At 41.5% G+C, this 27,482-nt stretch overlaps 1 protein-coding gene across 5 annotated transcripts in view; it reads right to left on the reverse strand.

The window, feature by feature from the left end:
• Positions 1 to 14,820, reverse strand: part of CASK (calcium/calmodulin dependent serine protein kinase) — a 182,165-nt gene extending 167,345 nt beyond the window's left edge. For all 5 annotated transcript variants that reach the window (XM_054166058.1, XM_054166056.1, XM_054166057.1 and 2 more), the window contains exon 1: positions 14,179 to 14,820. In XM_054166058.1, coding sequence (XP_054022033.1) covers positions 14,179 to 14,237 — 59 coding nt within the window. In that variant the 5' untranslated portion in view covers positions 14,238 to 14,820. The remainder of the gene's footprint in view (positions 1 to 14,178) is intronic.
• Between the last annotated feature and the right edge of the window lie 12,662 nt (positions 14,821 to 27,482).

A 27,482-nucleotide genomic window follows, 5' to 3' on the forward strand; every position in this document is an offset into this window, starting at 1 on the left:
AGTACAGATCTGTGCATGTTTTGCAGAATCTTAACTCCAAACAAGAAAAACTCTTAATTTGCAACTGCTCAAAACATGGAGTTGTGCTTAGCACACCTCTGCACTTAAACCACTCCAAAGAATGCTAATTAAAAACTTTTTAGTCCTTCGTGAAAAGGATACTTTCTGAAGATTTATAAACAACCAATTTCCAAATAACATTTAATCTGATAGAATGGAAGATCGTATTTATGGTTATTAAACGTGAAAGAGAATGAAGAATTTTACCACTAGCCCATTCACATAGAATCATAAAATGGTTTGAGCCAGAAGGAATCTTAAAGACCACCTAGTTCCAAGCTCCCTGCCGTGGGCTGGGATACCTTCCACTAAACCGTGTTGCTCAAAGCCCCATCCAGCCTGACCCTGAACACTTCCAGGAAGGGGGTATGTGGATAAAGCTTAAAAGAGTATAGCACTGATAATACCACTCATTTCTAACAGGGCAGGATCACACCCCTGTCAAACAAGATTACTGGCATAATATTTTCCACAGAATACATACACTCCTGCAGAAGACATATTAACAGTTTCAGACTTGGGAAATAAGACTTTTCCCTTTTCCTAGGAATCTTGTATTTCTGTAAATAACAGGATTTTGAACGTAAGCATTAGGCATACAGGATTCCATTTCCTGAGATATCAAGAGTTATCCTGTAAAACAGCAGCAGCTTAACAAAAACAACAGGGAGAAAATAGATTTATTAGGTATAAAACATGCCTGTGTACCATAAACCCTTCCATTCCCTCAAACTGATTACGTAGACAAATATGGTTGCTCAAACAAGAAGATCTTATTCCACCCTGGTGAGGAAAAATTAAGTCAGCTTGCTTCTTCCCCAGATGCTGACAGGAACACAAGGGTGGAGAGAACCACCTCTCTTCCTCAAGTTCTAGGCAGGTGCAGTGAAGCCACAAAATTTTACACTTTCCATGCTGCAGAGGCAAAGCCAACCTGCTAATATAAAAGCTCTTTCTCCTGCAGGTTTTGCAAATATTATGGGAGAAAAAATAAATAAAAAGTAAAAGACAGCACATATGAAGTACCTGAACTGTCATTAGAACTCTCAGGAGGCAGTAGCACAGTAACAGAACATTTTAGTGTGCACTATTCCCTCAAGGAAAACAATTCTGGTTGCAACACCATTCTGCAGATTCAAAGATAAAATATTGACATTTTTTCCAAAGGTTCTTGTAACTATGAGGACCAGAGAAACTTTCTTAGCTTTGATTTCAGAAACTTAAATTGTTAAATTCTAAAGCAATCCAGTTTCCACGGGAACAAAATTCTGACTGACAGACATCGTACAGCCTGCCGAGAGGCTGGGGAGTCTGAAAACAACTAAATGAAGGATCAGTGTAGGCCAGCACATACAGTGTGAAACAACATATAAAAGTATTGATATGAAAAAGAAATGGAAAGCAAAGTGAGGAAAAAAGCCAGAAAGCTTTGGCAGATCTACTGAGGAACTTTACATTATAGAAGAATGAAAACTGACAGAGAAACTCTTATAAAAAACTTTAAGGTATATTGACACTCAAATTGGAAGTAAAATGTCACTACTGAAGAGGCTAGCCAAAACTGAAATTGTTCTATATTCATTAACAAACCGACAGAGAAAGCAATCAGATCCAGAGTAATCTTTCCTTCAGGATATTCTGAAAGCACTCAAAGGTGTAGGAAACAAGAAGATGAACAAAACTACTTTTTCCAAAATCATAAAAATGCTATAAAACAGCATAGCAATCTCTAAAATCAAACCATTCTTTCAGAAACATCTATTAAAACTACAGAAAACAAACTAGCAATAAAAAACTAAGCTACTGTATCACAGTAAGAACAGGAACGTGACTTGCAAATTTTTAACAGCCAAAATGACAGCAAAAAGTACTTAAAGCTTGCTTCAGACAGCACTGTATCTGAAGATGAGGCAGAAGAGAATACAAGATATTTCTCTTTAGAGAAACTCTCTAGTGCTTTCTGAAAGAAACGAACATAGGACACATACATTGTTCATTGATACAAGGTTTACAAAACAAACTCCTCTTAAGAGTCACCAAATCTGCCCAAAATTCGTCTTTTTAAGAGTACAGATGAAAATGTAGGACCAAACAGCAGCTCAAGATAAATTTCATGAAGAAACCAGAGATGGCAGCAAAGTCTCAGCCTATCAATTGAGAATAAGAGAAAAAGTTAAATGAAAGTGATAGTTCTCAGTAATTCTTACAGCTTTGTTCAAACAGTAAACATTTCAAGTTGTTGCATTTTCTTGCCAAAAAAATGTAAACCTGTAAGAAAGCAGTTTTACTTTTAAATGCAATTAATAAATGCAAAGCTTCTCAATTTTTAAAGCACATCAGAAAAAGCATTTTAAACCAGCTTTCAACAAAATATGCATGTTTAAATCTACCATGTATCAATATCCTCACAAGTCATCTGTGGTTTCTGATTGTCCCAGCAATGTCCAGGAAGGTATTCTTAAGACTTTCCTCAGCTTTGCAACTGTGACAAATTCTGAAAAGTTATGTATAGGCTCACTTTCACAGAGAATTTTCAACTCTGCAACACTTTGAATTTTTTAAAAGTATATTAGTAATTTAGGAAACTAAGCTCTATTCTGAAAAAGAACAAACATTCAAGGAAAGACTCACAAGTTTCACAAAGTGACCTCACCTAAACTGCATCCCCGAGATGAGTCTAAAATTGATACATTCCTGGGTTTGCTGTTTAATTCTAAAAGGATGCTTTTGTATTGATAAGCACTGTGTCAACAGCAATGAATAGCTCAGTATCTTACAACTAAAGGAGACTAGCCAAACCAGTGGTTCTGCTATGTATTTTGTCTAGCTACTGAGACACATTCCCAGACCCAAGATGCCGGTCCATATCCAGTGCAGCAGCTGCTGCTGCTTACTCATCAGCGAGAGGATCATTCACTCCAAAACTGGGAGGAATATACCCAAAGTCCTTCCTTAACACACAGCACCTGAAAAAAGCACTCACCAGGCTAGAAGACATGGGAAACAAAGGTATTCCCAGCACTCACAGGTGATGTTTTATAGAATCATTTAATATTCACCACAGCACTAAGAAGGGCAAAGAAGCACCCATGATGATCATACTCACTCAGCAAAAAGAAGAAATCTGATTCCAAGTCCATGTTCTGAGAGTTGCATTTCATACACAAGGAAACAAACCCTGCAGACAATACTATTTGAAAACATCCCTAAATAGCACAGTAAACAAACAATTTGGAGTTTTGAAAACTTCAAGCAGCTAAGAACCCAAAGATACAAGAGTCAAGAAAGTATCCTACCTCAGTAGCAGCTATGAAGTATTGAATACTTGCCAACTGGAAGTGCCTGGTCTAATGAAAAAAAATGACCCACTTGATATCTAAGATTAGAGAAAGAGCTCCTGATATTTCAAGCACCCTGTTTACTTTGTGCTTTTAAAGATAATTGAACCTTAAGGGCTGAATATCTGAGATACAGCCAACAGGTAACCATAGAGGAAAAAGTAAAGAAAAAATTAAATAAAATAAATCTTAATTTAATAGCTGAAACTGCGCAAAACAGTTCTGTTTGACCTCCAGTTTTGAAAGCCCCTTTTGTTGCTTTCATCTCTATAATGCTGAAGCTCTGGAATTAAGACACTTGCAGAAACACATTAAGGAAGAGATTATCTCTAGCAGTTTGAGGGGTGGGGAGGGTTGTAGAAAGGAAAACCGTATTCTCTGTAAGCAGAAGTTGGCACTTTTCAATCTAAACTTGATCTAGATATTAAAAAAAAAAAAAGGTAAGAAAAAAAGCAGCAAATTGAAACAAGTTCTTGATTGATTCAATACATTTCAAATTTAGGCTTAAAGCAAAACAAAAACTGTAAAAAAAAAAACCTAGCTCAGGAGAATTAGGGGTTTGAATTTCTTGAATTTTCCAAATATGCTTCCATTACCTGTGCACATAACCACAACAGAATCAGGAATAACAGACTCACAGTTGAGTTCCATAAAAATTAGAAGCACTCACAAACATCAGGCATGTTTGTGGTTCAGCGTACATCCAACTGCTAATATTCAAGTCCTGAAGGACCTAACAAAATACAAGCATGCTTGAAAAGCATCCAACCATGTCATAAGTTAATATGCTTTAAAGAGTTAATTCAAATACTCCAAAAATAAAAATCCCAAATGTACAGTTGCTTCCCTAAGTTCTGTTTGACTCTATTATGTACCAAATTTAAATCCTGAGTGAGGTGAGGCCCTGACAAAGTTAGTGCTTTGATTTAATTATGGGAATTGTCTGTGTGCACAGCAAGAAGGAAGAAGCAAATTAAGAACATTAAAGCAACTAAGTGAGACTTTGTTTTGGTGTGTTAATAACAGCTTTTTAATTTGCAACTTTCTTCCTCTCTCTCTTAGATATATCTGTGTCTCTCTTTCCCTCTTTTCCTTTCCTTTCCTTACAACTGTCTAAATTATTGTAGGAAATAGTTCAGAGGCTATTTTTCTGCTTTTTAGAAAAAAAAAAAAAAAGAAGGCAAAACCCAAACATGCCTTAAAAAATAACAAAGCATTTTATGACAGGGTCTTAGCAGTCCATTGTTGTCAAAGCTGGGAAGAGGGGAGGGGTCCTAGACATCTTATCTCTTTCCATCCTTAACCTGTAGATCTAGTCAAGGCAGTGAAAACAGAGTAAGAAGTGAACAAGTGAACATTTTTGTGGTGCATCTGGCTTACATAGATCAGATGAATGCTAAAGCTGGCACAGAGAAGGGTGCATCATCTAGGGCATGGAAGCACATAAAGACATCAAGACTTCCGTCTTCAAGCAGTGAACTTAATTCAGCTCACATTACAGAATTGCACTTGTATACTACCACAGTGCCTCACACAGGGGCAGAAAGAGAACAAAGGCTACTACTACCTATTTGCAGAATCTATAGCCCAGCTACAACTTGACACACCTCTCCTTCAGGAATCATTACATACTTAGAGGCTGCAGGATTATGGAAATGCAGGATTTCACCTCAATTCCTGCCCTGGTTAGCTGCTTTGCAGCCGGATGGGTGCTAACCAGACAGATGTTTACCCTAAACCCATCTGAACCTATCTGGTCCTGCTGTATTGAAGTTCAATTCTGGCAAACCTAAAGAGTTCCACAAAGATCTGCTCTGGTCCAGGAAAAGGTCAGATCAGGACCGATTCAGGAAAGATTCTACATCTGAAATATGTAATTCCTTGAACATTTTGTAGTTGTTTTCCTTGTTTTCCAGGCTATCCTCATTCCCACCTTCTCCTGACAAGTAAGAGAAGAGTGAAGTGGTGGTTTGGACAAGGGGGGTAAGATTACATCACTTTCCTCTTCACTGTCTCATTCATTTACATATGTATAGATCCCACTAATTACGTGTAAATGTTGCTTTCCCACTGTTCAGAACCGTTTCCCTCTATTCTGAATCTACAACATCTGGAGCCAAAAAAAGGGGAGAAAAGTGAGCAGGTGACAACTACATTTGCAGTAATGTGCAGGATTTCCCTCAGACAAGGTGGAAGTAAAGTAACAGGATCCCCTTTTGTTTGGCTTCTCTAAGCTGGAACATCTGCATGCAGCCACAGGTTTTACACCTAGACCCTTTTACAAAAAACAAAATTGGGATTACAAAGATGGAGGAACATGTCAAGGCAAGTTAAACCTCCCTTTAGGAGAAATATTACGAACTTTTTTCTTTTGGTTTGTGTTTTATTGTTGGTGGGGATTTTTGTTGTTGTTTGGTTGGGTTTTGTTGTTCTTGCAGGGTTTTGGTTGTTAGGTTATTGTTGTTTTTTCCCCTCTGGAAGGAGCAATACAGTACTCTATTAAAAAGGGAGAAGAATTTAGGAGAAGTTTCAGGGTCAAAAATGAAGAACCATGTACTACCTTTGTAAAGTGTTTTTGTTTGTTTTTAAAAGATAACAGTTCTAATATTGGGAAACTTCACGACAATTCTTGAAGGCACAGAATACAAACTGATACTTTACATACCCACATAAGAAGGTATCTAGACAGATTTCATAAAGTTGCGAATATCCTAAAGGCCATTGTACCTGAGAAGCCTCAGATTCACTACAGCTATGATTTTTTTTTTTCCTTATCCATAATGCTCTTTCAATCACAAAAATTCCAAACATGAGCTACCTTCTAATCCCCAGTAACAGTGAGTTTAAATGACATCATGAGCTACCTAAGAATCATGTGTTCCCTGGAAAACATACAATTTAAAACTGTAATGGTTTCTCAAACTTAACAGCAGCAGAACTGACACAAAACTTGTTTTTCAACTTAGCTGAAAGTGCTTTCATGCAACTGAACTGAAACAGAACACATCTATACCAATTTAAATGCCATACAGAACTTAACACCCCAGCTTTTACTTCTAGAAACTTTGTTCAGAGGCAAGTTCTTTCCAACTTTAATTCCCATATTCTAGGGAATTTACTCAATATTAAATGCTAGGAGCATCTGTCTATGTCCACATTATCCAGAAAAGAAAATGGGGATGTTAGTCAAAAATCAAAACTGCAAGCAGTTACACAGATCATTCAGTGGCCAAAGAAACAGGTGAAGGAGTCAAGTGAAAATTTATTTAAAACAAAACAACAACAAAACTCAAAACCAAACAACAACAAAAAAAACATTTCCACCTCTGGTGGCAGGAAAATACTCAGAACTGCAGGAACACACAATTAATTTTCCAAGTGTGTAAGCACTATGGGTCAATTTAAAATCCATTCACATGGCAAACATATGTTTTAACTATTGGTTTCATTAAAAAAAAGACAAAATATTGATAATAGAAGAATTCTGACAAATCCCAAGTCTGAAAGAAAATATGGCCCTGCTGTACCTTGAATATTGAAATAAAACACAGTAGGTATGTAGTAACTTTCTGGCCACCCCTTCTCACCATATTCTAGCAAAAAAAAGTGAAGGAAAGTGAAAGAGTAAAGCACTTGTTAACAGAAGTGGGGTCACATTAGGTCCTTGGTCCTTTTTCACCTAAATTTACCCTGCAAGATTTTTCTACTCATTTCTCTGAAGAAGTGCTTTTGCTTCTCATACAAACTGGCATGAAAAATTAAACCTTTATTGTAACGCAAAGGGGTTCTATCATCAAGCTCCAAAACTATTTCACACCTTATTTGTTTTCATTCCAGAAAAAGATATTGGTAAGATTAAGGCTTAAGCACTAGTAACACTATGGTAAACAGAACACCAAAACTTGCCAAGCACTTCTGTTTCCCACAAGGAAGCCATTCCTTTTAACCAGTAGACATCTCCCAAGAAACACTGTAACTCAGAATACAGCAGTTTATTGAAAGAAGCTACTAACCTGACACTTAAAACACAGTTCTGTTTACAGATACATTGAACTGGAAGCTCTCTTCCCATTCTTTGGATGCCGTACCTAGGTATCTTCTTACATGCTTATCTGATACACACGAAGGGGGGTTCTTTGGGTAGACATATTAGCACACTATCTTAAGTGGTAGGTCCAACTTTTAAAATTACTAGAGATGGTAATTCCAGCCATGCATGTAATGTATCCTGTATACACATCTTCACAATGTATATTAAACAAACACAAAACCAAACCAAAACAAAAAACCTCACTCCTGCAAAAAGGAGAATTTCTATGAGTTATTTTTATTAACTCCATAGCTTGCACTATATACTTAATTTTAACAACAACCACTTTCAATTTTAAAGTCACCATTCTTTGATGGCACATGTAATATGACTACAAGTTTCTGGAGAGTGATCTTAGGAAATGTCAAGTTAGTGTTAGTACCTTTCATTGTCATGACATCTGTATAGGAGATCAAGAAAAGGCCACAGTATCAGCCAGAGAGCTAGGGAGGTGAGTGGCTGTTGACATGAAATATGGGTCTATTCTTTCCCTAGTATTTCTTTATGCTGAAGCATTTCCTTTTAAGCATTCCATTTGAATTTAAATGATTATCAAGGATCACTTGGGTGCTAAAGTCCAGCTCCCATTCTTGAAATTTCATGCCACTTTTTAATGAAAAAGATCAAACCCTTAACTTAGCAAAGGTGGCTTTTTTTTGTCCCACAACTTCTTACAAACAGCTTCTCCAGAATCTCAGTAGTAAGTTGGTCGACGGTCTTGCAATTTTCATCCTCAAATTGCTCAGGACTAGCCTGCACACATTTGCTCACCTTCTCTTACTTCATCTGCTCTTGGGTGTTTAAGTACAAAAATGTATTTGCAAACCCTTGCACAAGCTTTTTCGGTTTGCACTTTCCTAGATTAATTTCCTTCAAACTCCCCCTTTAAGCAAACCTATGCTTCCCAATCATTACAACCATCTTGTTCACATCATAAGGATCTATGCAAGAATGCAGCTGCTTATCTAAACAAAACTAGAAAAAACCACACAACTGGAAAGAAGAATACTGATTGAAATGTTGGGACTCTGCAAATAGATATATTATATACGCTGTGTTCAGATACAGTTGAACCTCTTAAGTAGACAGAGCCTCTAATGCAGAAACAGGTCATTATTAAAGCTACAATCCACAGCAGAATAACTTAGCAACTATACACAGCCAATAACATCCTGTCACTTTCCTGAAGCAGTGTACATTATGACCTCGTGCTTGAATCAAATATTCACAGTATCACAGTATAACCAAGGTTGGAAGAGACCCCAAGGATCATCAAGTCCAACCTGTCCCAACAGACCTCACAACTAGACCATGGCACCAAGTGCCATGTCCAATCTCCCCTTGAACAACTCCAGGGACGGTGACTCCACCACCTCCCTGGGCAGCCAATTCCAATGATGAATGACTCGCTCGGTGAAGAACTTTTTCCTCACCTCGAGTCTAAACCTCCCCTGGCACAGCTTGAGACTGTGTCCCCTTGTTCTGGTGCTGGTTGCCTGAGAGAAGAGACCAACCCCTTCCTGTCTACAACCACCCTTCAGGTAGTTGTAGAGAGCAATGAGGTCACCCCTGAGCCTTCTCCAGGCTAAACAATCCCAGCTCCCTCAGCCTCTCCTCATAGGGCTTGTGCTCAAGGCCTCTCACCAGCCCTGTTGCCCTTCTCTGGACACGTTCACTATGATCTGTTAGTCTTAAGCACTCTAACAAAGAAAACAGCTGAGAATCTTTTATTGGTACACTAGTATTTCAAATAGTACTAAAAAAAAAAAAAATTAAAAAAGCTAAAGTAGACAAATCCCATACTGCAAAGAAGTTCCCTTCCCTGTCCCCTCTCCACAATTTCCAAACAATGAGTACATAATACAGTTGTTTCACATTTTCATTTGGTTTGTGAAAATTATACCCATCAGTTGATTGCATTGGTTTTGCATTTGAGAGTCAACAGTAGTCTCATGGCTGCGCAGGTAAAATGGATGTCATAAGGAAAAACAATTCACTGAAGTCATCAAAATACTTCTAGATAGTTTTGTTATCACAGTACTTAAAACTTTTAAAATATTTCTTGGACAAGGAACCCATGAGCTCTCTCCTCTCTTTCCTAAACTCTCCTAGACTGGGGCTTAAATCTAAAGCACCTCCATTTCAAGGTAACAGCGTACGATGGAACTACGACCATGCTCTTGTCTGACTTCGCTAGGATACAAACCTTCATACTTCAACAGAAAAAATTCCATCCCACTTCCCACCCCAGAACCTTGCATCCTCCCCTCACTTCCTGCAGTGTTCCAGCAGTGCTGGCAGGCTGCAGAGGAGAACACCTGCATGCACTAGGTTGTTTAACTTCTCTTTACTAGACTGAAAAGGCCAAACAAGAAGAATCATCCCATCGCAGGGGAAGGAGGAATGAAAACAAACTAAAATCCTCCAGTGTGCAGTGCAGAAAAGGCCTAGACTGAACGGAGTCATGTGGCAGAGAACAACCTAAAAGCTATGACAGTATTAGCTCTAATCACCACGTTATGCTTGGGTACTAAAAATACGAACAACTGCACTACTACTATGCACAATGATTGTACATATATGTGGTCCAGAAATGGAAGACAAAATTACAAAAATGTACAGTTTAAGTGACTATTCATAGGAACACTCATGATTTAAATTGCAACCAATTAACATACAACCCCCCCCACTTTTATCAACTTTATCATACTGTATCTACATTGTATTTGAAAAAAATTTCAGCAACCTTCTATCCTACTGTTAGGAGGGTCAGATCATCTTGATGTTCCTTCTCTAATGCTAACATAAAGCAACATGAATCTGAAGAGGTACAGAAACTTACAATCAGATAACATAAAGCAAAGTCCTTGCAGAACAAGGACTCTGTCATAAAAGCAATGCTTTGGTTTTCCAGATTCAATACCAAGTAAAGACAAGCATTATCTCTTTGGATTAAGGAAAACTACTGCTACGTGTATGCGGAGCTCCTATTATAAACGCCAAACAGTTTTCACCTAAGATGAATACCCAAGATGCTTCAGCTCTACATCTACCATGCTTTATGAACTCAAGGCACTCTGAATTAAAATCTTAATGAAAAATAAAGTGTTGTAGTATAGGCATTCGATCAGCCTGAACACAGCTTCCAGGACAAGATGTAAGCAGGCGAGGAAGTTTATCATGTTATACAGCAAGGTTATATACTCTATTAGAAGGCAATCAATTGGTTATATTCTACTGGCATGTGTGTAATTAAGGCATATAGTAAGTTAAAATAACAAAACAGTATTCTAACACATCCAACCAAATTCTGCCCAGTTTCTCTCCTTCAGTTACAAGATGCTTACATTCTTTTCTAAGTTAGAGACTAAACACAGCCTTCCAGTGCTACCCAAACCCATCCTTCTCCTACATCTCCCCCTTTTTCTAATAAAACCACACTTTCGATCGATCTTTCTGACATTCTTTGCATACATAAAAGCAAGCACTATTATATGTGAATGACATCAAACGCACGGTCTGATCAACATGATAAAAGGTTCAGATATTTCAGATTGTGCACTTCCCCATCAATATACAAGGAGAGATTCTCTTCAAAGTTACCTGGAAGCAAGTTTTAAAAAAAAAGCACACCTGTGCTTTTCATTGCTACTAGCTACCCCAAGATATATAATTTATGTTTCTTGAAGCACATGTCAACCAGGTCTGAAGACAAGACAATAACCTAGAACATAACACAAATGGTCAAGTAAACCTACCTGACCAGTGTTAGTGTCATAAATGTCACTTTAAAAAGTTAAACCAAGAAACTGGGATTCTTACTTCATTTTTTTCTGCACATAGCTTTCAGTGATGGAAAAGTTTATTGGAAATACATGCAAATTAAGATTTGCCTTTTTTTGTCTAAAGGAAACACAAACTAGAATTTATCTCTACCCATCCTGGCCTTTCTTTTCTCCCACACCCATTCAAAATTAAAAATGCATGGTTGCAGAATTTAAGCACATGAAATGTCACATAATAAACAGTCCATCACTGTCATTCCAATTAATTCATTCATATGCTGCTGCACTGTAATTGTTCCACACTCCAGAACACCAAAACCTATTATCACTGTGCTTCCACAAAGTCTTATCAGCTTTTTATATTTAGACGTGTTTAAAGTTATCCTAAAGGTCAGAATACGCCTCAACAAATCAAACCAAATACAGTCAGCTAAACAGATACCACCTTATTCACCAGTAAATCGTATAGGAACTTCAATGAGGTATTCAGACATTTCACAGACACAGATTTCTTTTCCATACCCTTTGTGAAAATACCTTTTGCTACCTTAAGTGACAGTGGTAACTACCTATTCAGGAAAAATAAATTACATGTTTTAATATTTCACATGTCTGAAACACCAATCAGGGCCAGATGTGCAAGACCCAAATTACTGTATCAATCAATAATGAATCACAGGAACGTGCAGACATTTAGTGTATGTTTCACTGCAAGATGTTTAGTAAGATGCATATGTAACAATCCAAAGCAGACGTACAGCAGCTTTCCTCAAGTTGGTTAGATGGGAAAGGCAGTGTGCAAAATCCCCAAGCAAAATAAAGATGCTGCATCCCCAGTTCCTTGGAAGTCACCTGCATTGTATTGCAAAGAAACAGGAATGCTATTTATAAAGCTCTACATGAAATTGGGGTTTTATTTCAAATGTTTCTTTCAGGACTGACACAACATCTGTGTGTAAAAGCCTGAGGAATCACAATGAGCAAGCTACCCTTCACACCATCACTGCTGTTATTTTCAGTTATCCATCCTGGGTCTGTTATAGTGCTCCTGGCATCATCATGGTACTGTGACTCGATATTTATCTGTTATAACTAGTTACATCACAATACTATCAATACTACCTAAATCTCACGTGGAACTTACGTAGCTAATACCTAATCCAGCTTTTGAGTTCTCTCTTCAGAATTCTCCAATCGGAAACCCATAAGTCATTTGAGATGTGCAAACATCTGGACCCTTGTAAATCATTCATTCTCTAAAAGGGTGTGTGGTCATGCATAATCACTGCACCTTCTTTCTAACAGTAGGTAATCTGGTATGAATAAAATAGTGTGCGAACTGCAGTGGTTAGCATAAAAACACTTGTATAAGGAGTGTGCCAAAATCGTCTTCAAAACGTGTTTAATAACGAGAGTTTTGTTTCTCAGCTGCAGAAGCTCCTCACCAACAACCAGCATTAAGCAAAAGCAAATGCTTACCATTTATGACAGCAAACAAGGCCCTTTAAGCTTAGTATTTTAAAAAGTTGTTTGTGTGTGTGAAATGACAGAACTGAGTGCTGAAACTTCTGCTGACAACAAAGTCACCTGCTATGTCCAAGTCTAGCATTTTAGTATAATCCCAAGGAAAGATTAATTCTAGAATATTTTTAGCTCTAGCTTTGAAAACAGACAGCACTTGATATCAACTGAAAAGCATACCAGTGGAGAGCAGGCACAAGAATGCAGCCAGAAAAAAAAATAATCTTTGTTTATAATCAAAACATAGTGAACAATTATTCTTATAAAATTCATTGTCAGGAAGAAAAATCTGCCAGCACACTGAATGGTGTCACTACAGCAATCTCAGCTTCAGAATCAGAAACAGAGAGAAAATTAGGAAGTCACAATATTGCTACATCTTTCATGTCCATTTTGCAACACAGACACAACTACAGAAAATACACGAAAGATGAAAAATCAATAAAAAATGGCTTTTGAAACTGAATAGTCACTAAAATATGGAGGGAGGACAGATGGAGTTCAGCTTTAATTCTGTATCGCCATCTGATTTGGGGGATTCTCTGCATTTTCTTGGTGCGATTACAGTGAGACTTTAACTGTCATTTTCACCCACTCTACAACAGCGGTAACCCGAAGCAGGCAGATGGAGAACGTTAGCAACTACCTCAACTCCTAGGTCTGATACAAGCCTCGAACACTGGTTTAATAGTAGTTGCATAATAAGACTCAAGAGGCCAAGCACTCCTACTGCCTTATACATCTCTATTTCCACAGGAATAAGTGGAGGGAAAGCTCTAGACAAAAACTGAGCACTACCCGAGCGTCACTAGTACTGCCACTAACAAGCTGCTTATTATGCAGCAAAGAAGAGGCAAACCCAGCACCTGGCGCACAAATATGCAGACACCCAGTGAATAGGTGGATCTTCAGAGAGATATCTTCCCTTTCCTTTCCCCAATAGGCAATCCTTGATGGGTGTGCCAGGAACGGGATATAGGGGGGAGGAGAAGAAAAGGGGTGGGAAGTGGTTGCCGCTTGCTGCTGCCAGCCTGAGTGATGGTTAGGCGGTTAATCATGGTGGCTGAGGAAACATCGGGTCACTTCTCCCCCTTCTGCCTCCCGTGTAATAACGAAGGTGGGCAGCGCGGCGAAGGCACTCGCCGTGTCACCGCCACCAGTCAAGGGGGGGACCCGGATCCCGCACCGCTCGCACGGACCTGCTGGCGGCGGCGGCGACTCAGGTGGGTGCCGAGCAGAGCATCCCTCTTCTCTCTCCCACCCCCCGCCCGTGCCCAGCGGGAGGGGCTGGGCACGGGGGCACCGCCACCCCCTCCCCCGCTCTGCCCGGTGGCGCACACGCCCTGCCCTGCCCTGCCCGCCTCCCGCTCCCCGCGGGACTCACTTGCCGATCACCTCGCAGAGCTCGTACACGTCCTCGAACAGCACGTCGTCGTCGGCCATGGTCCGGGCGGGGGGGATCAGCCCGAGAGGCGGCGGCCCCGGGGAGGGGGGGCAGGAGGGAGAGAGGAAGGGGGGACGAGGGAGGGGGGAGGGGGGGCCGCGGGCACGGTCCCCGCCGCGCGGCGCGCTCCCCTGCTGGTCAGCGCCAACCGCCACCACCACGGTAAATCCCAACCGCTACCGCAGCTGCTGCCGCCACCGCCGCCACCTTTCTGGGGCGCCGCCGCCGCACGCCCGGGGGCTCCCGCGGCCGCGCCGGGACTCCCTGCTCCTCCTCCCGCGGGCCGCAGCCGCCGCCGCCGCTCCCCGCGCGTGTCACACACTCCGCGACCCCACCTTCCTCCGCCCCCCACCCCCCTCCCGCCCCCTCTCAGCCGGCTACTCCCCAGCGGCAGCGGCGGGCGGGCAGATCCGGCTAGCGGGGCGGCGCGAGGTCCATGGAGAGGGAATCGGTGCGGCGGGGAGAGAGGCCGGCGGCAGGCGGCAGCGCCGTCTCGCTCCCTCGCCGAGCGGGCAGGCGGGCGGCCGCGCGCTCCCGGCCGAGCGGGCGGGGGGCGCGCGCCGGGAGGGAGGATAATAGTGGGAGGGGAGCTGCAAGCGCGGCCGTTGATTACGCTCCTGGGCGCGAGGAGGAGGAGAAGCGGCAGCGGCGGCAGCGGCCGCGATAGGTGCTCGCTTTACTGGGGGGCGGACGCGCGCACTCCCGGCCACCGTCACGCAAACCCGTCACGGCGCGCGCCGCTGGCGCGGGGGCGGGTGCCGGGGCGCTCGGGAGCGCGCCGGCAGGCCGAGCAGGCGCGGCACGCACGCACGCGGGGGGCTACGTTCGCTTCCGCTCCCTTTCTCCCCACCCCATTCCCCCCGCCCCGCCAGAATCGCGCGGGGCCACGCCCACGAGTCATTTTGGGGGGTCGGGGAGGGAGAGGAGAGGTCGGTTGTGTCGGTGTGCGCAGGCGCGGCTTGGGATGACGTCATGGCGCGGGGAGCGGGCTCGGCAGGGTGGCTGTCGGTGCCGGCGGCTGCGGTGCGTGAGGGCGCGGCCGGGCCCGGGCGGGGGGAGCGGCAGCGGCGAGCAAGGCCGGGCGGGGTTCAGGTACCGATCTTCCTTATCTCCTGCTCCGTCGCCCGCTCCTGGCAGAGCGTCTGGGATTCGTGCGGGGTCGGCAGCAGAAGGACCGGCAGCCCTGCTGCGCTGGGGCCGTGGGGTGCGGGGGAGCGCGGCCCGGAGCTGGAGAACGTGTGGCTATTAGGAAGGTGCGGGAAGAGACGACTTGCTGCTTTCCCCCTCAGCGAGTCGAGGAAGCCGCTGCCTGGATGAAGGGTCCGGCGCCTCCGCACACACACGCATGGTCTGTAGCGACGGGCAGCCTTTCTCCTTTCCACAAACTCTGCTGTAGTAATAAAGAATCTCTGTGCAAAACTCGGCTTGAAGAGCTTTGTCCAAGGCCGATTAAAGTACCTTTTTTCCCCCCCGTCCGGGAGTATATGAGTTGAACCATGTTTTGTTACTGAGAAAGCAGACATCTTATTAGCCCTAAAAGTAGTGCATTAAAAGAACCTTTGGGGAGTACTGTTAAATCCACTCTTCCACCAGGGCAAGTAACTGCTAGCTGTCTATTCTCCCAACAGCCGTATAAAAACAATGTCCGAGACATCTTACCTATTTTGAAACACCCAGTGCTTACCTCACAGATTGCATTCTATGGTTTTTAACGTGTTGCACAGAGAACTAGTAAGGGGAAGGTACATTGTGCTTGTATGCTTTTCCAAGTTTTTAGTTGGATGGTTTGTGGCAGAAAGCAAAGCTCCTTGGAAGGATTTAACCAGCAACTGTTGCAGTTTGCAAAGCGTTTATTTTTGCCTAAGTACTTTAGCATACATGCAACTTCTTCAAACTCATTGACAAAGGTAAACTATACAGTTGTTCCCCACACAGGAAAAAATCTGTCAAAGCAGAATTATCTGATTGAATGGTTTAAAGGTTGGCTTAAAAATGTAGAGCTGACAACACTTCATCACCTCATCACCTGATTCCTGTGTCAAAGTGAATTGAAATAAATAAGAAAAGCAGAGAAAATAATTACATCTCTTGCCTCCACAATAGTAGCATTCAAGGTGAGAGGCACTGCCATGAGTCTATGCTCTATGCAATACAAACACTTAAAAAATATGTTAACACCAACTGATACTTGGTATGCAACAAAAAGCCAATGTATTTAAATTGTTCCTTACATTTCATACAGCTAAAAATGTGAATGATGTGTACCCCACAGGCCTCACGATAGTGAGTTTTAGAAAGTGGGTGAGTGTTTACTTACATTTTGAGCCAAAGCTATCACTACGGTAAGAAATTTACAAGAAGGAAAAAGGTTTTCACTGGGAGGGTGACAGAACAGTGGAACATGCTGCCCAGGGAGGTTGTGGAGCCTCTGGAGATAAAACCAGCCCAGAAGAAGTCCTGTGTGATGTAGTGTAGGTGATCCTCCTCTGTCAGGGGAGTTGGTCTACGTGATCTTCAAGGTCCCTTCTAATCCCTAATGTTCTGAGATGCAAAAATACACAAGGAAGAAGAATGCTCTTAGCAGATCCCTTCCAAAGCTGAGTTAAGTGCTTTTGCCACTCTAGCAATGTCATTTCACAGAGGTCTTGCCTTCCTCTGGGTACCAATTGCTGAGAGTCACATAACCTGGGTGCAATGGATTAAACTGAAAATAAGGAATATCAAACAGTACATGGATGGCTTTGAACAAAAATGTTGTAGAACAAACTTCTAAGAACATTGGAGGGCAGTTGGGTCTGTTCTGGGATGACACAGCACATAAACACAGGTTTCTGCTGGTGGATGGGGTCTCAGAGCACAGGCTCATGTGTTAAGAGTTTTTAGGAGAAAGTAGTTTCTTGAAAGATAATGAACAAAAATGAGCTTTCACTGAGAGGTGGTTCATTTCCTGACATATACTTGAATACTACCTTCCAGGAGGGAGGGTAGCAGATGCTTTTTCTTATGAGATGGGCTGAACTTCCCTTTATAATTGTTTTTTATCCCATTCTGGAGCAAAGGAGCCAGGCTTGTTAAAACAGCTGTGGCATTCATTGCTTAGGCTGGCAAGAAGCAAGGCAAATCTATCAAAGACCACAAATGTGTCAGTTTTCTGCATTCAGTGCAGGGGGAGAGGGAGAACAACTGCTGCTTGGGTTAGAGTTGAATGAGAAGAAGCTGAACTGGGATTTGTGTGGAGATCTATATCATAAAAAATTACATACTGAACCAGCAAAAGCAGCAAGGATGCCACTACATCAGCAATTGCTAGAACAAATGAGAACTATGCTGTAACTCAGTTTCAGACTGACAGGGCTCAAAAATTACGAGCATTTGTTTGCTGGCAGCCAATACCCAACAGTATGACTGTCTAAGCAATGCATATACAGATGTTTGTGATCATGAATTTCAGCCACAAGTTTGAAAGTAGTCATTCCTTTTCCCTTTCACAGACAGACATTCTTGATTTTCACTCATGTATCTAGTACCTCTCCGTACAGATTCTGTGTTTTATTTAAAGGTTTAAATTCTGAAACACACATGTCCAACATCTTGCTGTAAAGTATGTAACAACCCTGGGGGTGTTCAAAAAAGGATTGGACGTGGCACTTGAAGCCATGGTTTAGTTAGTCATGAGGTGTTAGGTATTAGGTAATAGGTTGGACTTGATGATCTCTGAGGTCTTTTCCAATCTGCTTGATTCTATGATTCTGTGAATAATGTTTGCCCTACAAGCACAAGAAACTTTACTCTTGATGCCTGGAATGATTTACTGGCAAGGGTAATGGTTGGTCTGAAAACAGTTCGACTTGTTTCAGAGCTTGGAGAGGGACTTCTTCATAGGGAAAGATCAAGAAAATGACACTGACTATTCACAGGAAAGAAATGCTTAATATTCCATAGAAGCCTTCCCCAAACCACTGCCAGGTGTTTGAATTTCCTGCTTGTCAGATTCTAGGCTGACAGGTTAAGGTGGTGTATTTTCAGGCAAACCACTATTCTAGTTCAATTCCAAAGTTTATTTTGAAAGAGTCACAGAGTCACAGAATAGCTGAGTGTGCTTCGACACCAGAAAACCCAATTTTAAAATCTTTGTGGGGTTTTCAAGCTTTATTTGGCTGTGGTATGCAGGGTGTGCACATACCTCCTGCCCACTGTTGGTGAGCCACAGGATAGGTAAGCTGTTCAAAGGTTGTTTATGGAACCACAGTTATCAGTCACATCCAAACAGCCTTTACAGTGTTTTCATTTTAAGGTGTGGTGTGAAAGATACATGACGACGAACAAGAAATTTAAGGGTTTGACAGTGTTCTGTAATCCAAAAGATGTAGGAAACACCAAATTCTGTGCCTCAGATTCCAAGTATAACATGACTCTGGGTACTTTGATCTCTAACCTGGGTATTAATTCACTCCCTCGTAAAAAGTTTGAGGATGATACTGACACTGACACTGTTGGCACTTGGTAAGTGAGAGTACTGAAGGCCTTCCAGATGTCTGACAAACTAGCATGTCACTGAAGAGTGCAAATTCTATGAACTGAAAATAGTTCATATGTTGGGCAAGAGAAATATATTTTGTTTGCAATGAAAAGGCACAATGTTCTGATCACAAAAGACACAGACACATTCGATTCTTGTAAAAACCGTGCTTCAAAAGAACTGCAAAAAGCTGTCAGCCAACCCTTGAGTAAGCCTGGATACTTCTTATAAAGGTATGTAATTAAATCAGCTTAGAAATCTACTCTGTGGCAGTCTGCAGCTGCAGAGCTCAGGTGTAGCACACTGCACAGGTTGTGCCACACTGTAATTAAGGAGGCCATGTTTCCCATGAAGGCATGTCTTAACAGGTGAACGATGTTTGTCCAGGAAGATAAATCTCCAACTGCATTTTTCCCCTTAGTGAACTACTGTGGTTTTGGTTTTGTTGTTTTTTTTGTTGTTGTTGTTGTTTTTAAAGTTCCTCTACCGTGTTGTTTCTCTACTGTTCAATGAGAAGGGGACTTTCACTGCCACCTTTCCTTGCTGAAAACACTATCAGGTCTCCTTTCTGGAGCCCCCCTATCTTCAAAGGACAGTTGGAGCTTATCTCTGGGATCCGTACCTTGCCCTCACCTAATTCTGTTGAAATTGTCCCCCAGGTTCAAAAGTTCCTGGGAAAAGCACAAGCTTGGATGTCTATGTAAACGTGCAAACATAAACCTTGTTTTTTCAGGCAATCGGCTAAGAACTGCCTCTTTTGAATGAGGAGTTCTTTTCGGCTGCCCATCAGACATGGTGACTACCTGCCCTTCACTAGACTTTCGGCTCATACTGACCGTGCTGGGAGAAAGTGCCAGGTCAAGTAATGAGCCAAGTCTTGGTCAAGGAATGGTAAGGGGAAAAGTCATGTTCCTTGTCTGTAATTAGGCTGTAGTTACATTTAGATATAAATCACAGTAACACTGGTGAAGATAAGCAGTAAATGAAACCAAAACTCAGCTGATCTGATACTATCAAAGCAGGTCACTGTAAGCCTTCAAAGTCAATTTCCAAAGGTGAAATAGTCCCACGCAGGAACAGATGGCAACATCAGAAGACAGAGAAAAACTTTAAAATTATACAAAACTCCATTTAATGGAGTTTCTTTTTCAGTTACTCCTTGCCATTCTGGTTATTTTTCCCCTTTTTGTGTACAGTGTACCCGTGAACAATTGTGATTGGATTACTGGAGACGCTTATTTCTTCTCTCCCCAGCTGCAGCTTTTCCTCATTGATGGATATGGATTAAATAATAAGAACTGTGGAGGAAATCTCTTCATGAGGCTTTTATTGAAATGTTTTTAAATTAAAAAGACCTTACAAGTTTTGTAGTTGATAAAACCAGGTAATAGAAACCACTCAGAATTCTGGTTATGTTTTCATCACTGTTCTAAGCAGAAATTTGCAACCATATGCTATAGTCATGCACCTATATACAGAAAAATAATTAAAAAACACATCATAAGGAGAATATAAAAATTCTACAAGCTAGTACTGAAAGAGAAAAAAACAAAACCCACCAAAACCTAACCCCACCAATGAACAAATAAACAACAACCACCCCCCCCCCAAATACCCTACACAAAATAAACCCTACAACACCTGCTCCCCCACCCCCCCTTGTACTTTTATGTCTTTCTCACCCCCCTGCTATCTTTTGTAGAAACATACTAAGCTCTTCTGAGGGGACAGGTGCTAACAGGAACTCCAGGAGAGCCCTGCAAAACTGGGTAAGTGCCCAGAATAAGTTTGGTGCAGATAAATGGCGAGGAATAGTGCATCTATAGGAAATCCACATCCACATCATCCCTGAGTGATGCTCAATTTGAAACTGGCAGTTACAGCTCTGGAAAAAGCCATTAGACTCACCCTGACAGTTCTCTGAAACCATTGCTGCAGGGTGTAGTCATGGTCAAAAAAAGCCAATAAAATACTGGGCATATCAGGACAAGCATGAAAATAAGGCAGGTGTCATTTTGCCTCCATATTAAGATCTGGTGCATCCACAACTGGAGGGCTGCAACATTTCAGGCCTCCCTGTCTCCAGAAGGACACAAAGGAGTCTGCAAAGGAACAGAGAGAGAACAGCAACAAAAAGAAACCAAGAATGAGATCTCTGCCTTTCCAGGAAAGGGCAAGAGGCTGAGATCTGTCAATTTGTAGAGAAAACACCTGGGGTAGGATATGGTCAAGATTTACAAGACCATGGAGATAGTAAAGGTGAAGGCAGAAGTGTTGTTCACCAGGTCCTGCAATACTAAAACTTTGGGGAGCTCAGTAAAACAAGGAGGAAGGAAGTTAAAGACAGATACATGAACATACTGCTTCAAAAAAACTATATACACTGAGAACTTGCTGCCACACAAGGCAGTGGACACCAATAGTATCATAGGGTTCATAAAGCAATCTGACCATTTCAGGGATGACACATCACTATAAACAAATACTGGAAGGAATGGGCAGGTGTGCAGTGGAACACCACTGGTACAGCAAACCTAGATGCTGGGAAAGTGGAAGGGGAACTGACAGCAGATAGTGTTGAGGCTTTGATGTGCTTTCTAAACTACCTCCTACTACCGCTGCTCCATTTTTATTTTTAAAAATGTTCATTCTACAAATTACACAATCAGCTTCTCCACATTCTGGGAAACCACAAGCATCAGCATACCTGGAATGCAAAGAATATCCTTACCCAGGATTGCTATGTTATTGATCTCAGACTATCCCCTATTGAGTAAGTCGGGCTAGAAGGATCCATTAGGGCATTTCTTATGTTCTCAGCCTTTTAGTTTCATCCTATGCTTAATTTTTAATTTCCAGCTGTGTCCTTTATTATGTCCTCCTGCTTCCAACCATTTTTTTTCCAAACTGTGTTTATGAGGTTTGAGATACCTACCTTTTCATACTATATTTATCAGATCACTATTTCCATTAATGTGTAGTAACAGAACCCAAAACTTAACAAGGCTTACAGCTGAAAACTTAGATACAGCTTATTATCCTATAACCTCAGAGCAAGCCAAGTTTACCATATTTTATAAATTTGGAAGAGAATGATAGTTCTTTAAATAACTACTTGGCAAGTACTCTCTATTCCTCCTTTTCACCCTCCTTTTTTCCCTTTCCTCCTGGTTTTCTCAGCTTTTGCCCCTTTCCTCTTTATTTTTTTGATTTTTGTTTTGGTTTTAGCTGGAGTATCATCACAGAAGTGAGCAAGCACTGCTCTGTCTGGCCGCTTCATTACTTCCCACCTCTTTCTTCCTCTTCCTTATGCTTTCTCTCTCTGAAGTGTTGTTATGCTGACACTGCATGCTTATTCACACTAAAACTTTGAGACTGTTATCCTTCAAGAACAAAACCATCTGCAATGGAAGGAGTTGGTATTGACTTCCTGATTCAGACTGGCCAAGTTACCGCTGAGAAAGCTTCCTGTAAACCTTTTGCCTGCAGAAACCCAATTCATAGATCATTTGCTACAGATCTTTGAAATTTGGCATGGAAAAAGTCCTAGAGGGGAAAGATGTTGTGTTTTAATGTGTCCCATGAAATGCTATTCTGATCTGACAGAGAGAAAAACTGGGAGAGAAATAAGCTCTTTTTTTTTTCCCTATGGCTTATGTTGGCAGCAGCACTCTGGCAGCTATCCACGGAGACTGGCCATGGGCATTCTTGTCCAAGGCCACTGCACACACCATTGTGGTGAGAGCCTGACACCCCAGCTATAGCTAAAAAGTTGCTGTGAAAGTGAAATTTGGAGACAGCAGAGGGAGGAAAAACCAGAATCACACTCCATAATAAGCCCTCTCTAAACCCAACACAAGTATCTCTTTGATCTCTTCCTTTGTAGGCTTGAGCCATACTCCTCTGATGATCACCTGTACAATGCACATGGTCTGAATCTCAGCAGAGATTTTCATTTAGGAGGAAGAAAATACTTCCACAAAAGAAAACATTTTTTTCCTTTGGCAAAAGGCATTTGTGTGCTATGTGTGAGACTATTTTCAGGACTGCTGCCCTATTTGCCTTCATTATAGGAATGTTAATGGAGAATGTAACAGATGGTGCAAAGAAGTGGGAGAAGGATCTTAATGTTAGGACAGGAGACTGACACACAGGTGAACAAATTTACCTCTCAGTAAAGTGTCATCTCTTGTGATACTTCGCTTGTTGTTTATACATGAGGTCAATATGCTCACCTGCAGCTTTTTTTTGGCCATCAGTGGTCACCTGGAGACAAGACTTTGCCCTCCGTTTTCTCATAGCTTCAGGTGTGTGGCAGTATCATACCCACGGCAATATCTCTGCTCCTTCCTTATCATGGGAGCAGAGGAAAACCAATGATCATGGAAATAGATGAACCTTTTTTCAAGAAATGCAAATGGCTATTCTAACTTAGTATTTTATGGATGATAACTCCTAATCAGAAGCTCTGTCTGATGCTGATGATATCCTTAGCACAAGTAACACAAAAGCACCTAACAGAACTAAACTCTGAAGATTGTATTTGTATTGTAAATTAAGGGGAACAAAGCTTTAGGAGTAATTATGTTTTCTGTGAGGAAAAGAGCCAGAAGTAACACATGTCTATTGATTCTAAATAATTTATTCTTTAGTCACTGTAGAGCTTAAGGAATTTAAGTTAGGGCTCTGATACTGAAGAAGGCAGACCTAATGTAACATCTCTTGTCTTCCCCAGCCTATGGAACAGGTAGCTCTGTTGCCTGTCACTCAGAATCTGAACTACCCACTTGCAGTACAGTGGTTTTAGGCTAGTTAAAGCCATCCCTGTTGGTGACAGTCCACCCAAACCTCTGGGCTGTAACATCCACAGTAATAGAAAAGCATCTCTGAGGCCAGCCCAGAGCAGCAATATACCAGTGTCCTCATCATGCTGTCACTGTGTCTTTCAAATCCCTCAGACTCCCTTGCTATTTGGATTTGCTTTGAGGAAGATTTACAAATTCCATTGTGTGCTCCATACCCACAGGCACTGGGTGTGCCTGTGCTCAGTCATTAGTTTTGGATAAAGGACAACTCTTAGACAGGAGGCTAAGGAGTTCAGTCATAATAACTGACATAATAACTGACTCTTGCAAAGAAGAACAAAACAGGATTTTGGAAGAGAGGAGATGCTGTCTAAAAAACTTCTAACTTAGCACTGATATCTAATAATTAACTGCTAAGTACTTAGTTACAGTAATTGTCAGTGTAAAGCTCATGTGTAAAGCAATGTGTAAAGCTTACCACAAGTGGAAAAGCTGTGACTCATAGTACTAGGCCTGATGGTGGTTGTGTTGCCCCTCCATTAGTCCCTTTGGTCGGAACTGCAATGATTATAGCAGCAGATGTGGCCCACAGTAGTTGTACCTGTCCAGAATCATGTCAGCTCAAGAATGTGAAGGGCATGCAAACCAGGAATGGAATGCATATAGTTGTATATAGCTATAACCAATGACAGCTGGTCAGGCAACCCAAGATTTTGACAAGTGATCATTAATTCTGTTTTCTCATCTTGTGAGTTTCTAATATGAATCATCTCATGTCATTTTAGACACCAATGGTATGGAAGTCTACATCTGAAATAGTTATCTGGGCTTCCTTTACATCCAGTCAATAGGTACAGGCACTTCTGGGGCATAATCCTCCTGGATATGCTGGGTGTAGGGCGGACAGGGAGCAGCTCCAACAAAGTTCCTAGGTTTTCCATTAAAAAAAAGTAGGGATATTTTGCCTCTGACCTTTCAGAGAGGTTGCTTTAAACTATTCCATTAGTATAGTAATGGATGCCCTCAAAGAAAGAAAGAAAGAAAGAAATACTAGCTTTTAAAAAGGTAATGAGAAATGTATTTTTTTTTCTTACCTGGATTTCACTTTCAACAGAAGTGAAAGAAAAGTCTCCTCCATGTGTCTGGGTTGTCCTGCGACCGACAGGCACCACTGAGTTTGATAGCGATCTGCCTTACTCAGAGTGTGAGCTCTTAACAAGAATATTGTGCTTTGTAGCTTGCATTTAACAGCTGGATCAAGCCAGAAGCTCTTAAAGACATGGTTCTCAGCAACTTCCCTCTGCATCCTGAAATTAAATATTAACATAATAAGGAAGTTCTAGATACTAACTTAATCTGACTTAATGAACAAACACACATTCAGTTAATCTCTGAGGTACCCTGCATGAATCACAGAATTGAAAATCTCTCCCAGAGTACCAATACCCTTGCTGTAGGATGACAGCAAGTCTGTTAGCTCCAGTTGTGCCACATTCTGAAATGACTTCATCTTAGCCTGCTGTGGCTGTGGGCTGTTAGAATTAGTGTTGGTACTCCTCCTCTGGAGAAAGTGTTACCTGTTTCTCTGCCTATGCACACTTGGTGTATCAAGTTTGTCTCTGACCACAGGATATGTCTTGTGACATTATTGCTGTTCACAGTCATTGCTTTTCATTACGGATGTTCTCGCAAGTGTTTTTTACAAAATGCTGACAGCTCTCAGTCCCCCAGATTATGCTTCCCTTTTACTGTCCCCCACTCCATCTTTTTGTTTTTCCCATATACCTACTGGTTGCTGTGACTTTGACATGGGTTCCTAATAGCCTTTCAAAAGCACACACTCATTTTCAGTTTTCTGTGAACATCAGCAAGTAACAAGCCATGTTACATTGGTACCACTCCATTATTTAATAGTACCAAGTATGGATCAGAATTGGCATCCATTCCTGTATATTCTTTAACATGGTTTCTGCTAACCTTCAGAGGCTGGAGATAATGGAGGTTAATCTTATATTAATAAACTCATATTTCAGAACAGAATGGTTAAACACAAACCTGATACCTCTCAGACATTGCTGTATCAGGTGTTATGTGGTGGGTTGAAATTAACCCCCAACATAAAATTGCCAGACTAGCTCAGATGAAAAGCAAATGAAGCTGCATTTACAAGCAAAACTACAATCTAGAAATATGAAATGCAATGGATATGTACAAAACATACAATATTTACATGTATTTGCAATTTATGAACAACACAAGAACCCCCCTGGACAAAACCAGGGAGCTATTAATAGCTTCCCTCCCCCTGGTCCCTTCCTCCCCACTATACAAGGTAAAAGAGAGAGAGAGAGAAGAGCAGAGAGTAGCTTCTTAGTACTTAGCCACAAGAAGAATGCAGCCAAGGTCAGCAACACCCAAGCAAAAGCACCAGCTAGTATCTGCTAGAGTGGAGAATCAGAAAAGAGAAGAGAGATCGTTTATACAACTAACTTTATGTTAGGTATGAGACAATGGCATTATTTAGACTTTATCATTTTCCCTTTTGCATCCAATGGTAATTTTATTTACATTCTACCAATTTGCTACTCCATCTGTGAAAAATTTTCTAGGCATCAGCCTGAAACTACCACAGTATCCCACAGGCTTAGAATATTGAATCAAGTTTGAGATGTCATCTTTCCAAGCAGTTATGTTTTCTAGCAATGCCATCTCCGGACAATGAGAATACTCTAAATACATGTCTAGGACTAAGGGATTGCTGACTGTGTGCTCTCCTTTTCCAGCCAAGACATGCAAGTCTGTTTCTCCTTTTTACTGGAGACAAGTACTTGCTGTGCTGTGTGACAAGTCTTACTACTTCCTTAATGGTAACATTTGTTTAGGATCAGGACAAATCTGTAGTTCTTCTCTTGGAGATTTCAATCCCTAAATAAGTTTCCTCTGTCCATTTTTATATTTTTATCAATAACATCTTAAAAACAGCTGTTCCAGTGCCTTTAAGCATTCACCTGGCACTAAGAGCTTCCCCCAACTCTAGTATGATTATCAGAAATGGAGAATAAATCTTATGAAGGGCAACTGGAGGAGCTGGGGCTGTTTAGTTTGAAAAAGAGGAGGCTGAGGGGAGACCTCATCATGGTCTACAACTACCTGAAAGGATATTGTGGAGAGGCTGGTGCTGGTCTCTTCTCACCGCTAGTTAGTGATAGAACAAGAGGGAACAGCCTCAGGCTGTGACTGGGTAGGTTTAGACTGGACATTAGGAAAAATATTTTTCACAGAAAAAGTGGTCAGGCATTGGAATGTGCTGCCCAGGGACCTGGTTGAGTCACCAACTCTGCGTGTGTTTAAAGGTTGTTTGGATGTGGTGCCTGGGGATATGGTTTAGGGGTGAACCTTGTAGAGTAGGGTTATCAGTCAGACTTCATGATCCCGAGGGTCTTTCCCAATCGGAATGTCTCTGTGATTCTGTGAGAAGATGGCATAATGTGCTGGGTACAGTATGTAAATTAATTACATTTTGTAAGAGACTTCTGTATAAGAGCAGTTTTGGCAATCAAAGTCAGTATTCTGTTTTTAACTGTTGCTTTTAATCTGCCCGATTCATAACAAATCTGACTCTGAATTTGGGACTATGTCCCTATGTTGAATGAGAGACTATGCCTCCAACCACTAAAACTTTCCTAGGTTTACATTTAAATTGCAAAACCTATATCTGTAGCTGAATCTCCATCTTTAAAGTACTATTTGCCAGGTCCTTGTGGCTGATAGTCACTTTCAGCCAAACCTGAACTCTGGAAAATGAGAGCATGAAACTTTCCAACTGTGGGGCTGTCAGTCTTTGCTTCCCTTTCCTTTTGACAGCACTGACTCTTGTGACATGCATATTGCTTCCACACAACTCAAAAAGGACTTGTGCC

The sequence above is a fragment of the Dryobates pubescens genome, chromosome 12, assembly GCF_014839835.1.
Source record: "Dryobates pubescens isolate bDryPub1 chromosome 12, bDryPub1.pri, whole genome shotgun sequence".
Lineage (NCBI taxonomy): Eukaryota > Metazoa > Chordata > Aves > Piciformes > Picidae > Dryobates > Dryobates pubescens.